The sequence below is a fragment of the Sarcophilus harrisii genome, chromosome 4 (genome assembly GCF_902635505.1).
Source record: "Sarcophilus harrisii chromosome 4, mSarHar1.11, whole genome shotgun sequence".
Classification (NCBI taxonomy): domain Eukaryota; kingdom Metazoa; phylum Chordata; class Mammalia; order Dasyuromorphia; family Dasyuridae; genus Sarcophilus; species Sarcophilus harrisii.
The window spans coordinates 434,246,819-434,263,101 of record NC_045429.1 but is presented as its reverse complement, the minus strand read 5'-3'; the positions used below and the strand labels follow the sequence as shown (position 1 = coordinate 434,263,101).

The following is a 16,283-nucleotide window of genomic DNA, read 5'->3' as shown; positions in this document are numbered from 1 at the left end:
GGGTAAGTCCTTAGCTTCTCTAGGACTCAGTTTCTTCCACTGTAACAGGACGGGGTTGAGGTTTAATGGTTTATGAAGTTCCTGTCAGATCTAGCTTTGATCCCAGAATCAAAAACTGTGCTTAGTCCCTTCATCAAACTGCTCCAAAAACTTTTTTGTGATCTGGAGATATTTCTTAATATGATCAGCAGGTGGCGCTGTGCAACAAGTCTAGGCAGGTCAATGGCTGTATCAAGAGATGGATTGAGCATAGATTCTGGGTGAAAGTCTGAGACTCAGTTTCCTCACCTGTAAAATGGGATAGTATCTGCCCTGCAACCACAGGTAGTGAAGATGAGTGGAAAAAAAGCTTAGAGTACCACCAGTATAAAGAGGGAAGGAGAAGAAGGGTCCTGCTTATCTTGTAATCTGAGATCCTGCTGTATCCCATGAATGTGTATGTATTGGGGGGAAGGATAAAAATCAGTGGATAATGACTGTGTCCTCATGAAAAGTACTTCAACTACTGGGGACACAGTTTCCTTTTCCATAGTCTTGGCTTCTTTCCCAATGCCTACAAATATACCCACCCACCCCCACTTTTGAGCCATTGTTCATGATTCAAATCCTAGAACGGTCTCCTCTCAGTGGAGCTCTTTCCTCCCTGCCCCTTCCCTTTTCATTTTCTTGCAACCTGATTCCCAATTCCCCCATTTAACTGAAATTAAGTCCTTTATCCATCCCTTACCTTCCAAATCCAATGGTCTCTTCAGTTTTTGACAAGATACCCACTTTGTTTTGGTTTCCATGACACTGCTCTCTCCTACTTCTCCTCTGTCACCCTCCTAAATAACTTCTGCTGGATTATCATCTACCACCTTCCTCCTAAGCCCAAGTATCCCTCAAGGCTCTGCCATGGGCCTCCTTTTATCTCCATCCATTCTCCAATCCTGGTGATTCTATCAACTTTTATGAGTTCAGCAATTATATGTAGGGAGATATATCCCATGTCTTTTTGCTCAGCCCCAGTTTCTATTCTGAGCTCCAATCCTGTGTGCTGGATGATTCCACTTCGGACGTCCCAAGGGCAACTTCAACTTAACATGTCCAGAGTGGAATTCATCTTCCCTTCTCATTGATGTTGCCCCTTCAAAGTTCCTTCAAGACTCCTAGGCTGCCTCAGTCATCCACACCTCTCCCATCTCCATCCCATCTGCCTCCTAAAAGCAAGTAGGTAACACAGTAGATACAGCCCTGGGCCTACAGAGATGAAGATCTGAGTTCAAATATGGCCCCAAACACTTGTCACTTCATCTCTCTCTGCTTTGCATCCCCACTGTCAGAGTCACTGAAATATTATTCATGAAGTGCTAGCACATGGTAGGCACAAAGTGTTGGATCATCAGGAAGAGAAAAGAACCTTTGGAAATCAGTTAGGCTAATCTCCTTATTTCGTGGAGTTGGGAACAGAGTTAGATCTACTCCTGGGTCACCTGAGTCTCAGGCCAGGACTGGGTTGATTACACTTAAGGAGAAGGGAGCATCACACCAGGTAGAGGATGATTCCCATCCCCACCTCCAACTGCACTGCCCTCTCTATGCTCCTATATTGTGTCTACTGAGCTCAGGGCCAACTTTTACAATTCCACCTGGTCCCATGGGAGCCCTCCAGAGAGAGGCTCACCCAACACAGCTCTCAAAGTCCACTCCAGAGAGAGGGTCACCCCACACAGTTCTCACAATCCCACCCAGTACCACGAGTGCCCTCCAGAGAGAAGTCCACCCAACACCACTCTCACAGTCCACCTGGGGCCATGGGAGCCCCTCATCCAACATGGCTTTCACAATCCCACAGGAGTCCTCCAAAGAGAGGGTCATCCCACACAAGAAAGGCAGCATTAACTGAAGTGAGAAGTGGTTAGTAGAATCCATACTCACCTGGGAAGATAAACTGCTGTCTATGATGGATGTAGTGGGCAGCTTGAAATACAAGAGGAGAGCCAATCACACAAACAAACAGCAAACAGCCGGGAGAAAAATGGCAGAGTTGGTCAGTGGCAGGCACATGCGTTCAATGAGCCAGACTGGGGGAGGCTCAGGGCAATGGTTAATTGGATCCCGTGGCTGCTCCCCACAAGCCTCTGGGAGAAGCAGGCTAAGAGGGCAGGGGGTGTGGACCAAATAAAGCTGGTGGGGAAAGGGGGAGAAGGGGCTGCTTGGAAATGGGGACAGGCCCCAGAGAGCCCAGAGCCAAAGGGCTCTGTGTTATTGCCTGTGTGGGAAGAGAGGAGGACTCAGAGATAGGAGACATGGGTCAGAAGTTGGCATCTTAGACTGTCTGCCCCTCCCCAACTCACCCAAATACATGTATGAGAGATACTGAAACAGGCCACTCATGAAGGCCTGCATCTCCCAAGTGACTCTCTGGAGACAGGGTCTGGGGCCCTGCCCTTCTCATCACTCCCCATAATCCCTCTCTCAAAGTATGGCTCAATGGGTCTCATTTTCCTAATTGTCTAAAAGAGGGTTAACTGCCCTCAGTCCCCCAAGTTATGGGTGAAGGTAAATGGTAAAAGCACCTTGGGAAAGTAAAAAGTGCTCCCTGGAAAGCCAAGTCAGGATCTTCTTTGTCAATGATCCCTTAACCAAAGAGTGGGGGCTCAGATTGCTGATCTGTATAACAAACTGGTATGAGGGTGCAAAGGGCATCTCTCCAACTTGGGGGTAGGGCTATAAGTAGGAAAGCCTCGGTGTAGGACTTTTGAGGGTAACTCCCCTCTCTGAGAGGCGTGAAGATCTCTCCTCAGCCATCCATTCACACGTGAATAAGGACGGGGAGGGATGAAGCTCACTCAGGGACCAGAGCAAACTCTTTGTACTGGGTCTGTACAAAGGAGGTGCAGTAGACATTCAGGGAGAGACTTCGCACTAGAGAAAGGAATCAGAGGTAGGAGCAATGCATCCATGCAGCCCCCATCCCCACCCTGGAAGCCACGAATGGCAGACTGGGAGATCGGAAGGTGGAGGGAGCAGCGGGGGGCCCCAGGAGAGGAGGAAGAGGAGTGTCGGGGGTCCCAGGAGAGGAAGGGCCCAGGTCCTGTGGACGCGCTCTAATCCACAAGAGCCTCAGCCTACCAAACCATCCCTGAGACCGAACACCCCATCATCCTCGAGGTGGTGAACAGGTCATAGAGAAAGGCAGCAGCTGCTCAGAAACGGATTTTAAGAAGCAGAAGAGAAGGGCAGACATGCATTCATGCTGAGATCATTCAATCTGACACGAGCTTGTGGTGATTTACATTTGCTCCCAATTTAAGGCACCCAGATTTCATGCAGCATATGCATAGCACTGAGACAAGAACTCGGGAGGAAAGCAGCTCTCAGCTGTAACCAGACTCTTGCCCACTCTCCTCCTCCTCCTTCCCTCCCCACTCAATCCTCCCATCATCCACCTTGCCCCCCAAAACTCAGCCCCGAGGCTGAGGTCATTGTTCTTTGTCCCCAAGGAAGGCCAAAGGATTACCAGGCTGAGGAGCTGAGATGGCATGGGCAGTTAGGCCGTGACTGGGGTCAAATTTGTTTAGGGGAAAGCACAGGAGGTCTCCTCTATGGGTTAGATCTCACTCCTGCCCCACAATCCATTTTATTGTCCTTTACCCATCAAATAAATGTAAGAGAAACGGGAAGCAGGCCATGAATGAAAGCTGAGAAGATGGGATTCTCCCAGATGACTCCTTCTAAATGGGCTCCTCACTGAACCTCACATCCTTCCCTAACCCCCTTCTCAAAACGTGGCTCTAAAGTGAACACCTGGTGTTCATAAAGTGCTTTGTGGTTGACAAAGTACTCTGAAGACATACCCTTCCCCAGTATCACAACAGCCCTGTGGAATGGGTGGAATTATTCCCATTTTACAGATGGGAAAACTGAGGCTCAGAGAGGTTAAGGGACTTGTCTGTTATCCAACAGCTAGTAAGTGTCAGAATCAGGTCTCTCCTGTCCCCAAGTCCAGCGTGCTTCCTATGATACCACACTGTCTTCTACTATAAACATTGTTTCTTAGTCACGTCTGACTCTTTGTAGCCCCTTTTTGGGGTTTTCTCAGCAGAGATACTGGACAGGTTTGCCATTTCCTTCTCCAATGAGGAAACACATGAGGAAACTGAGTGACTTATCCCTAGAGTCATACAACTAATGAGTGACTGAAGCTGACTTTAAACTCGGGTCTTCTTGACCCCATGCTCAGCACATTATTTTACCATAAAAGTGCAATCTTCAAATTAAAATGAATCACGTTAAGTTGTATGTTAAGGATTTTTGAGGGCTTTGCAAGACCCCTCAGGGTACACGGAAGATTCCCAGGGCTGGGAATCCTTCTTCCAGCACATACATTTATCGGCCTGGATTTAATGTGTATTGAGAACAAAGGCCCAGTGGGGAATATGAGGGACAGTAGAGAGAGCATCAGTTGTGGATCCAGGAGGACCTAGATCCAAATCCGGCCTCAGACCCTTAACACTTACTAGCTGTGGAACCCTCAGCAAGTCACTTAACCCAACTGCCTCTCAAAAGTAAAACAAAAGAAAAACTCAAGAAATATGGACAGAATGAGTGTGGCTCCTAGGAATAGACCTGAAATCCAATACTGTAAAATCCACTCAATAAAGAGTGAAATCATAAGTACAGTCCAAGGCTGGACAGGGGCAGATCTTGACCAGCAGCAGTTACCCTGGAGACCCAAGGAGGAGTGAACAGAGAAAGCTCACTGAAGACACAAAGAATCCACCACCCAGACAGAACATGCCGCGGACCCACGGAGCTCCCTGAGCATCACATCCTGAGCGGTCACCTGGGAAATTAAACCTGCTGTCCCGCTGAGCCATCGGCGAGGGGTTCGGGGGTGTCGTCGCACTGGGAGGGTTGGAAGACTGAAAGGGCGCGGGGGAGGATGGCGTGGAGGAGGTGGTGGAGGACGGGTTACTGCTGGAGTCCAGGTGGTTCACAGCTGGAGGGTGTTCCTGCAAGACATGAGGGTTATGAAGAAAAAGCATTTGATAAAATCCAACACCCATTCCTAATAAAAACACTTGAGAGTATAGGAATAAATGGACTTTTTCTTAAAATAGTCAGGAGCATATATTTAAAACCATCAGTAAGCATCATATGCAATGGGGAAAAACTGGAATCTTTCCCAGTAAGATCTGGAGTGAAGCAAGGTTGCCCACTGTCACCATTATTATTCAATATTGTATTAGAAACCCTAGCCTCGGCAATAAGAGTCGAGAAAGAGACTAAAGGAATCAGAATAGGCAGTGAGGAAACCAAACTATCACTCTTTGCAGATGATATGATGGTATACTTAGAGAACCCTAGAGATTCTACAAAAAAGCTATTAGAAATAATCCATAACTTTAGCAAAGTTGCAGGGTATAAAATAAATCCTCAGCATTTTTATACATCACCAACAAAATCCAACAGCAAGAGATACAAAGAGAAATTCCATTCAGAATAACTGTCGACAGCATAAAATATTTGGGAATCTATCTACCAAAGGAAAGTCAGGAATTATGAGCTAAATTACAAAAAAACTTTCCACACAAATAAAGTCAGACTTAAACAATTGGAAAAATATCAAGTGCTCCTGGATAGGTCGAGCAAATATAATAAAGATGACAATACTCCCTAAACTAATCTATTTATTTAGTGCTATACCAATCAGACTTCCAAGAAAATATTTTAATGATCTAGAAAAATAACAACAAAATTCATATGGAATAATAAAAGGTCAAGAATCTCAAAAGAATTAATGAAAAAAAAATCAAATGAAGGTGGCCTAGCTGTACCTGATCTAAAACTATATTATAAAGCAGCAGTCACCAAAACCATTTGGTATTGGCTAAGAAATAGATTAGTTGATCAGTGGAACAGGTTAGGTTCACAAGACAGAATAGTCAACTAGCAATTTAGTGTTTGACAAACCCAAAGATCCTCACTTTTGGGATAAGAATTCATTATTTGACAAAAACTGTTGGGATAACTGGAAATTAGTATGGCAGAAATTAGGCATGGACCCACACTTAACACCGTATACCAAGATAAGATCAAAATGGGTCCATGATTTAGACATAAAGAACGAGATTATAAACAAATTGGAGGAACATAGGATAGTTTATCTCTCAGACTTATGGAAGAGGAAGAAATTTGTGACTAAAGACGAACTAGAGACCATTATTGATCACAAAATAGAAAATTTTGATTACATCAAATTAAAAAGCTTCTGTACAAACAAAACTAATGTAAACAAGATTAGAAGGGAAGCAACAAACTGGGACAACATTTTCACAGTTAAAGGTTCTGATAAAGGCCTCATTTCCAAAATATATAGAGAGCTGACTCTAATTTATAAGAAACCAAGCCATTCTCCAATTGATAAATGGTCAAAGGATATGAACAGACAATTTTCAGATGATGAAATTGAAATCATTACCACTCATATGAAATCATTATTAATCCAATCATTATGCCAAATCATTATTAATCAGAGAAATGCAAATTAAGACAACTCTGAAATACCACTACACACCTGTCAGATTGGCTAAGATGACAGGAAAAAATAATGATGAGTGTTGGAGGGGATGTGGGAAAACTGGGACATTGATACATTGTTGGTGGAGCTGTGAACGAATCCAACCATTCTGGAGAGCAATCTGGAATTATGCCCAAAAAGTTATCAAACTGTGCATACCCTTTGATCCAGCAGTGTTTCTACTGGGCTTATACCCCAAGGAGATACTAAAGAAGGGAAAGGGACCAGTATGTGCCAAAACGTTTGTGGCAGCCCTGTTTGTAGTGGCTAGAAACTGGAAACTGAGTGGATGCCCATCAATTGGAGAATGGTTGGAAATTGTGGTATATGAATGTTATGGAATATTATTGTTCTGTAAGAAATGACCAGCAAGATGAATACAGAGAAGCTTGGAGAGAATTACATGAACTGATGCTAAGTGAAATGAGCAGAACCAAGAGATCATTATATACGTCAACAATGATACTGTATGAAGATGTAATCTGATGGAAGTGGATTTTCTTTGACAAAGGACCTAATTCAGTTTAATTGATCAATGATGGACTAGAAGTAGCTACACCCAAAGAAAAAAACACTGGGAAATGAATGTAAACTGTTTGCATTTTGTTTTTCTTCCGGTTATTTCACCTTCTGAATCCAATCCTCCTGTGCAACAAGAAAACTGGATCTGCACACATACATTGTATCTAGGACATACTAGGACATATTCAACATATATAGGACTGCTTGCCATCTAGGGAGGGGTGGAGGGTGGGAGGGAAAAATCGGAACAGAAGTGAGTGCAAGGGATAATGTTGTAAAAAAAATTACCCTGGCATGGATTCTGTCAATAAAAAGTTACTATAATAAAAAAAAAATTAAAAAGACATGAGGGTTAGTCACGGAGGTAGCGTAGCACTGTGGGAGAGCCCCAACTGTAGCTGACCTGGTCACCCACCAGATCCCCACACCCGGGAAGAGGCAGATCCACTGATCCCTGACTCCATTGAGTCTGTAAATCCTCTTCTTCCTCTAGAACCTACAAGTGACTGAAGGACGCCCAAATGGATTGTGGGGACTACATTTTCTGGGCGTCCAGATCAATAGATGGGGGTTGGGTTAGGTCTTGGAAAACAAATGGGATTTGGATACTCAAGGAAAAAAGGTCAGGGGGGGAGGTGTGCGCTCATAGAGCATATAATGCTCCATAGTAAAGGAGACAAGTCTGAATTAAGAAAAAATTAGCAGAAGTATAAACTCATAATGTATACTAAGGGAGTTGAAAATTGTGACCCCGGGGTCAAATCTGGACCCCCAATTATTTTTGTTCAGCTCCTGAGCTAAGAGGATTTTTACACTTTACATAACACTTTTCACTTGAACATTTGCAAAGCGTTTCCCTGATACTTCAGAGTAGCTGGCTGATGATGATGGAACACCAGCTCCAGAGTAGTTGCTATAATCATTCTCATTTTAGGTGAGGAAACTGAGGGGTTAAATGACTCACCACATAGCTAGTGAGTATCTGAATTCAGAGTATGAGTCTTCCTGCATCCCCACCCAGCCCCTGCTGCTGCTTAGCTGCCTTTTAGGAGTCTATAAATGGTCAGCATCTCCATCATCTGCAGAGTGTCCTCACTAGGTTTGAAGATACTCGTCCCTCCCCAGGCCATCCACTTGTAGTGGATTTTGAGAGTCACAACAACTCTCAGAGAACAGTGACCAAGGCATGAGAGGGTTGATCTATGTTGGTGGAAAGCACCTACAAAATTACAAATCCTTGGTATAGTTAAGCATAAGTGTTCACAGCAAGGATGAATAAGGGTTTGTTTGTTGAAGGTTTTATCAGACCTGCTTTAATGCCCAAGTAAGAATCATTTGTAATCTGGGCATTTTATGCAAATGTGTTTTCCCAAAGTCATCTTAAAATGCCCTAAGTATCGATATGAAGCTGGATCTTGCCCACTGGGGCCCAGAAATATAATTTGAAAAGGGATGAGGGCTAGGATATATATCTAGGCTGTAAGATAGAGCTCTACTTGGGCCCTTTTCATCCTCTATCCAATCAGGGCCAGTCTCTACCTTACCTTCTTTGTCAGTGCTTTCGGGAGGGTTCCAAAATGGGGCTCTGTTGACCTATCCACTGGGTTGTTGATGTCTGAAGGCACAGATTCTGTCCTCCGTAGTTTAGACACTGGGGAGAAGAAAATCAGGGTGGGCTAGAATCTCAATAAAGCTTCAAAAAAGACTTAACCTAGTTTGGAAAAGCAGATGAGATTTTAAAAAACCCAAGAGACTCACATGGTAGGAATGATATTCTACAAACAGGGACTTCTTTTGTGCATTTGTTATGGCACTTTAACCTGCGGAGGAAAGAGAACCAAGAGTGGGTCAAGAAGTTCATCTAATTTTTTTTTTTCCATTTTGAACTTAAAACAGCAAATAACACAAGCATTTCCATATGCATAGGACAACAGGGGAAAAAAAGATTGTACATGGAACTGCAAAAGTCTCCATTATGTGCAACTTACTTTTCTTTTCGAATATATGTTCATTTTAACATTCAACTTTCAAAGCTGTCTCAATTGTCTGTGATTTTTTTCTGGCCTTTCTTCTGTTTTGCTTGGTACACTTAAAAAAATGCTTCCTTCCCTTCCTTCTGTCTTTCCTTCTGACCTCCCTCTTTCCCTCCCTCCCTTCCTCTCCTTTCCTTCTTTCCTTCCTTCCTACCTCCCATACTTCCTTCCTCATTCCCTTCCTCCCTTCTCTCTTTCCTTCTCTATCTCTTTTCCTCCTTTCCTCTTCTTCTCTTCCTCATCCTCTTTCTTTCTCTCTTCTCCCTTCCTTTATCTCTCATTCTCCCCCTTCCGCTTTTCCAAATTGAAAATACAAAGTAGAGAAAAAAATTCTAAGGGCTCTTTCAAAGTAACAGTCTTCATGAGACTCTCCTGAGGATCACATGGGGATGTCTAAAACACTTGAAAGGACCCTAGGCAGTCCCGCCATTGATTCAGGAAGAAAGGACTGAGAGCAGTTTCTTCAGTTTTTCTTTCCTGTGCATGGATCCCAAATTTCAATGTTCCCAAATGGTATACTTCTTGTTTTTCCTTTCCCTTATTCCTCTGCTTTCCTTGGAGGCCAATCATCCCTGCCCTTTCTCTCCAGTCCCACTCTCTTAGCACAGATAGACTCCACTTTTAGAACTAAATTAGAATGAACAAAACAGACAAATTAGAGGATGAGTGTATTGCTGAGGGATCTGAGACTTCCCTTAAGCAAGGCAAGAGGGGGGCATTAATGAAATAAATTAGAGACTGGCTGTATTGCAACAGGATCCAGGGGGTTAATGGGCCTCGAGGGTATCCAAGGACTTGTTAAATATTAGAAAGACAGTCCAGGAAAGATGAAGAGGAAAAGCTGGTGGAAAAACTTAAAAGAGGAAGTAAGTAGGAGCTACTGATAATTAAGGATAACTTAGGGAGCACAAGGAATCTCTAAAAGAATAATGGAAATTATAGAGAAAAAAAGGAGGGAAACATCATACATAGATAGAATTAAAGGGAACCAATGATTTGCCCAGTCATACAGAGAGTAAGTAGCAGAGCCAGGATTCTAAACCGGGCTTTCTTCTTCCAATTCTATTAATAAATAATTTCTCAGCAACACATCTTGTTCTTAATAATAATATTTGTTAATTATTGGCTATTAATAATAGTAGTCCTTAATAATAGTAAGACCTAATTTTTCTGCAACAATTATTCATGTTATTAGGGATGTTATGATTTCACCAGTTTAGGAAATACTTGAGTAAGGAAATCCCTTCTACCAAAACAGGTCAACATCTTCTCTGCAAATGATAAGTCTTATAGTAGCCTAGAAATATAAGCAGATAAGTAAGTGGCTTGCTGAGGGTCATAGAGTCAAATAGTCTTCCTGGCTTTTAGGCCAACTTTAGCTGTTATGCAAGGCAACTAGAGGTACCATAATGCACAAAGCGCCAGGTCTAAAGTTAGAAGATTCATCTTCCTGAGTTCAAATCTGGCCTTCGTACTTATTATCTTGATGACTCTCAGCAAGTCAAGTAATCCTCCTTGCCTCAGTTTCCTCATCTGTAAAATCAGCTAGTGAAGAAAATAGCAAACCACTCAGGAATCTCTGCCAAGAAAACTCCAAATATGGCTGAAATAAATAATAAGAACAAATCTGCTTGCCCATGCTACTGCTTATTTTTATTATTTACAACATCGATAAAGTTTTTTTAATTAAAAGAGAGGAAGAAGAGGAAGGGGGGAAGGAAGCCAGGAAGGAGCAGAGGGTTACATGGATAACATGAGTCTTTTTGCCTGAGCCAAGGGACCCCTGCCCACCTGGCCAGAGGCTCACTACCCATCCTAGGGGCCACTTGTGATCCCAGCCCCGGTCCCGTCCTCACCTGCAATGCTTACACTTCACTCCAAACATCATGCTCTTCTGGCACACGTGACAAATTTGGGACAGCCAAGACTTTGTTGAGAACCTGAACAAAATGAAATAACACATAACCCCTGCCCCAAGTGATGAGGGCTGAGCTTTGGAGCCCCTTCCTCCCCAGTTCTAATGTAAGTCAGTCAAATCCCAGGAAGGTAAGTGAAGAGAAGTCTAAGAAGTAGAAAAACAGTGGAGAAAAATAATGAATCTTAACTATAAAAGGCTTGGTTCTTCTCAATGGTTCTGTGATCCAAAGCAATCCCAATAGACTTTGGACAGAAAATGCCATCGGCATTCAGAAAAAGAACTAAGGAGACTGAATGTAAAACAACACATCTTATGTTTGCTTCTTTTTTGTTTTTTTTCCTCTTTCCTATGGTTTTTCTCTTTTGCTCTGATTTTTCTCTCCCAACATAATTCATAAAGCATTGTGTATTAAAAATAAACTTACTACAATAAAAAAGAAAAGAATATAGAAGAACAAAAAAAGATAATGAATAGTGACCTATTCATTAGGAATGAGGAAGTTCCCTCACTGTTTCCTCAGAGGAAAAGCAGGCTATATTGGAACCCCGTTTCTTTTTTCTGAGACAATTGGGGTTAAGTAACTTGCCCAGGGTCACATAGCTAGGAGGTATTAAGCGTTTGAGGCTGGATCTGAACTCAGGACTAGTGCTCTATCCACTGTGCCATCTAGCTGCCTCCTAGATGGAACCCTGACTCAGAAAATTATTTGGCCCCCAGGATGACAGAGATATCAAAGTTTAGGAAGATTTGGGGACCAGAGAATCCAATTCTCTTCTTTAGCTGACTGAGGGTCAGGGAGGAGACATAGTTTGCTCAGTAGACAAGAGCTTTCCTAACTTCCAGTGTAGTGCTCTCTGCTGCTCTCTATCTCTGTTTTTCTTGTCTGGGACCCCGGCTAGTACATAAAACAAAACAAAATAATACCAGGCATTTTGTATGGTCTAACCTAAATAAAGCTTCAGAAGCCTGGAAACTGGACAGAGCACAGAGGTAACAGGACTTTCCTGAGGGAAAAGACACTAAGCACTTTGAGATCCCTCATGGAACTTCCCCCCCCCCCCCCCCCCCCCCCCACCCCACAGGAAGGAGGAAGCTTGAGTGGTCACAGCCAGCTTTTTCAGGACATCTCCTGAAGAGGGCTTACCTGTGGGTCACTGAGAGGCCAATGTCTCTTCTTTCAGTCTGTGGGGATCCGTGGTGGAGATCTGATGGCAAAGAATGGGGTTTGGGCAAGGTGAGGAGTGCCTTCCCTTCTTGGGTACATGTCAGAAACCAAGCTCAGACCAGAAAAGGAAAGGGGAGGAAGAGGAAAACCGAGTGGTCCCTCTCCCTTCCTGGGGGCTCCAAGCTAAGCTTGCACATTTCTCTTGTTGAAATCATTTCTAAGCTGCTTCCATGCTCCCCTCCCCTGCCTTCTTCTCTTTTACAGACCATGTCATAGATCCCGTGACTCCCCATCATCGAGCTTCCACACATCCTAACATGGAAAATCTCAGAACTATAAGGAATAACAGGTTAGGGTTGTATGTATGACACATCCACACATTTAAGAACCTAGACTTAGACCTGGAAGAGACCTCAGAAGCCAACTCCCACAGTTTATAGATGGGGAAACTGAGGCTCAGAGAAGCAAAGCTCACACAGGTAATCAATGGAAGCCCTGGGACCTGAATCCCAGATTATAGTTTCAACGAAAGAGAAATTCAGAACTAGGAAGGGCCATCTAGACCAGGCCCTTCATTTAACAGATGAGGAAACGGAGGCCCAATGACTTGCCAAGGTCAGACAGGTAACAGGTAACAAATGATGTAAACCCAAGTGTTCTGAGTTCAAATCCAAAAGTCTTTCCACCTGAGGTGGGCAGAGCATGTCCCTCTAGCTAGCTGCCCCAGATCACATTTCCAGCCATCTACCCTGGTGTCTTCTTGCCATCTGCACATGTACCCTGTCATCCCCTTTGCTTTCTTGGTTTGAAAATTGCCATCAAATCAATATTGTCATCTTCAAAGAGCAAGCTGATTCCTTGTGAGATGCACCCCTCAGTCCCATGACTTTCCAAAACAAGACAAGGCTAGTGCTTCCCTCTAGGTACCATCTCCTATTAGAATGTAAACTCCTTAAGGTCAGGGAATGTCCTGCTTTGGTATTTTTATCTTCTGTGTTTATCAGAGCCCCTGGCAGACAGAGCGAGCCTTTCGTGATTTTTATTCACAGTGAGGAAATCCCAACAACACAGATTTAGAGCAGCCCAACCTCCTCCCTTATAGACTTTACTGAGATTCACAGGTGAAGTGACTCAGAAAGTATCTAAAGATTCAAACTCGATCCTTTCTCATTCCAAGGGCTACCTAGCCAGTCCTGCCCCTTCATATGGCTCCTTCCCGAGGCTTCCTGGGCCACGAGCCCTGGAGGGAAATGCCCACATATTCTTAAGTCAGTTTAGAAGGGAACTGGAGCTTGATCTGCTCGGAGAAGGAGAGCTTTCTCACCAAGCCCCTCAGTCCAGCAAAGAGCACTCCTTGCTATGTATCAGCTCTGCAGGGTGAGAGTGGCAAAGCCCACAGCTGATCCAGGCATTAAGCCCCAAGGCCAGAGGGGAAAAACAGACATCTACAAAGAGATGATTCATCAGGGCTCAGAGATGCCATACAAGGCTGGATGCTAAAAGAGTCAGCTAGGGCTTGTTCATCCCATCCATGGCTTAGCATTGTATCTGGTACACAGCAAGCACTAAATAAATGCTTTTCCATTCATTTCTTTTTCTTTTCTCCTACCCTAATTCAGCACAATTAGAGTGTAATCTTTTTGAAAGCAGGGATTACTTTACCTTTTGCATCTAGATTCCCTAGCCAGACTCAGGACTGGAAAACAGTAAATACTTAGTACATGCTTTTTCATTCATTCTCTTTCTCCCCCCTTCCTCATTAAAATGTAAGATTCTTGAAATAAGAGACCATTTCATTTTTGTATCTGTAACCCTAATAAGTCATAGCATTATCCCTGGTATACAATAAGTATTTAATATATGCTTTTTTCATTCATTCAATATATCTGTTCTCGTCTCTCCCCGCCCCCCCATTAGAATATTTCTTGAAATAAGAGACCACTTCAGTTTTGTATCTGTAAGCCTAGCTAGGCATAGTATTGTGCTTGGTAAACAACAAATATTTAACGCATGACTTTTCATTCATTCAATATATCCATTCTTTCTCCCCATCCCTCATTAGACTGTAAATTTCTCAAGAGCAGAGACTGTCTTATTTTGTATCTGAATCCCTAATCAGCCTTGGTACTATGCCTGGTACAGAGTAAGCACTTAATACATGCCTTTTCATTTCTTCATTCCCTTGCTTCTTGTATATACGCACATACATATATATACACACATATACACACAAAATCAGATTTTCTACCAATCACATGGCTTATAACAGGCTAACTAGCTCTCCCAATACAGAATTTACAAATACAAAGATCTCTCTCTCTCTGTCTTTCTCTCTCTTTCTCTCTCTCTCTCACACACACACACAATTTCAGTTTTCCAAACAGTGAGAAGTCCAAAATGGAATGGCCACAAGTGAGACCACCTAAAACAGACAGACTCCTGGACCTAAAAGGAATTGAGCAGCTACCTTAAGAAAAGAAAAACAGGCTTTGGACAAACAAGGACTTAAGAAAATCTCACTGGACCACAAGCCTGAAGCCCTTCTTTAGGTTTCCTGTGCAAGTACGGGGACAAAGTCTCCAGTCTCCATGGCAATGGAAAGAATCGGTTGGTCTGGGGGAGGGAGGTTTCTAGCCCCTATCGAAGGCCGTCTTAAAGTACTCTGACATTGGTTAGGTTGAGTGCTGTCCTTAGTTCTCAAAAGGTCCCCAGATGGCATCACTATGTTCAAGTTGAGTTAGTGTGCCCAACTGTGGCTGATCAGACCAATATGAGCTTGGAGTGCTCTGCCATAGATCGGGCACAAGCAGCTCTGACATATAATTAAGGCAAATCATCAGACCTAAAATTGGAACCAACCTCTTGAAGAATTCTTTAAGAGATAATCTAGCCTAGCCCTCTCACATCACAAGGGAGGATTTCCCCAAAGGTCACACAACTACTAAAAAGTAGGACTAGGATTTCAACCCGAGTCATCATATTCCTAAATCAGTGCTTCTCCCCAATATCCCATGCTCCTTGCCCCATGTTAGCAAGGACTGTAAACAGAAGAAAAGAATGTAGCTTTTCTCTGTGCTCTTTTTAAAGGACATTTGGAAAAGAGAGAGCTTGTAGACCATTTCACTAAGGTGTTTCATGCCCATGGGGTGGGGATGAAACCAAGACTAGGCACTCTTTCCCAATAGACTCCTCCTCCTCCTGGGTTCATGCCCCGGAGGAAGGTTACATGGTCAAGAATGATAATGATAAAAACGAAAGTAATATTCCCAAGAGGGACAGGGAGCTGGTTTTGGAATCAGGAAAGCCTGGCTCCTGCTTCTATCTCTAACAAATTTTGGCGCTGTGCCCCTGGACAAGATGCTTGACCTCTAAGTGGCCCCAGGAAACTCTGTAAAATAAGGATACCTAACCTGTAGTCTGTAGGCTTGTTTTTAAAAACATTTTGATAACTACATGTCAATAACTGCTTTCCTTTGTTATCCTATGCATTTTAAAAACATAATATTTAATGCTTATGTAATATTTTTCTTATAGTATATAATTATATTATTGATGTTACATAATATATAATTGAAAATAATACATTATGTATAATTATAATATTGATTATAATTATATGAAACATGAATTGTTATATATTGTACACAATTATTTATCAATTATATAATATGTAATAATCAACACACATCCTATGTTTTAAAAACATTATTCTGAGGAGCCATAAGTTTCACCAGAAGGAGTCTGTTACAGAAATCTAAGAACCCCTGTTTGGAGAGTCTAAGTTTCAAAGCAGATACAGAGCTGGACTGATAGAGGGAATTATAATATCATTGAATACTGAGGGAATGAGATTATTGATTATATATAATTAATAATAGCATATTATTAATTATATAAAATATGCATTGTTACATATATGCATAATTATTCATTAATTATATAACATATAATAATTAACACATATTTAATACATATCCTATGTATTAAAAACATTATTCTGAAGCTTATTATTCTATAGCCTATGGCTATAGGCTTCATTGGAAGGAGTTGTGACAGAAATCTAAGAACCCTTGCTTGGAG

The 16,283-nt window shown here is 42.6% G+C and overlaps 1 protein-coding gene across 6 annotated transcripts in view; it reads right to left on the bottom strand.

The window, feature by feature from the left end:
* KSR1 (kinase suppressor of ras 1) overlaps positions 1–16,283 on the bottom strand; it is a 199,985-nt gene that overhangs the window by 24,615 nt on the left and 159,087 nt on the right. For 4 of the 6 annotated variants that reach the window (XM_031967660.1, XM_031967663.1, XM_031967659.1 and 1 more), the window contains 6 exons: positions 12,183–12,243; positions 10,977–11,060; positions 8,846–8,907; positions 8,632–8,738; positions 4,829–4,997; positions 1,918–1,959 (listed from right to left, as the gene is read on the bottom strand). In XM_031967660.1, coding sequence (XP_031823520.1) covers positions 1,918–1,959; positions 4,829–4,997; positions 8,632–8,738; positions 8,846–8,907; positions 10,977–11,060; positions 12,183–12,243 — 525 coding nt within the window. The remainder of the gene's footprint in view (positions 1–1,917; positions 1,960–4,828; positions 4,998–8,631; positions 8,739–8,845; positions 8,908–10,976; positions 11,061–12,182; positions 12,244–16,283) is intronic. The other 2 variants (XM_031967662.1, XM_031967661.1) reach the window with 1 other exon arrangement.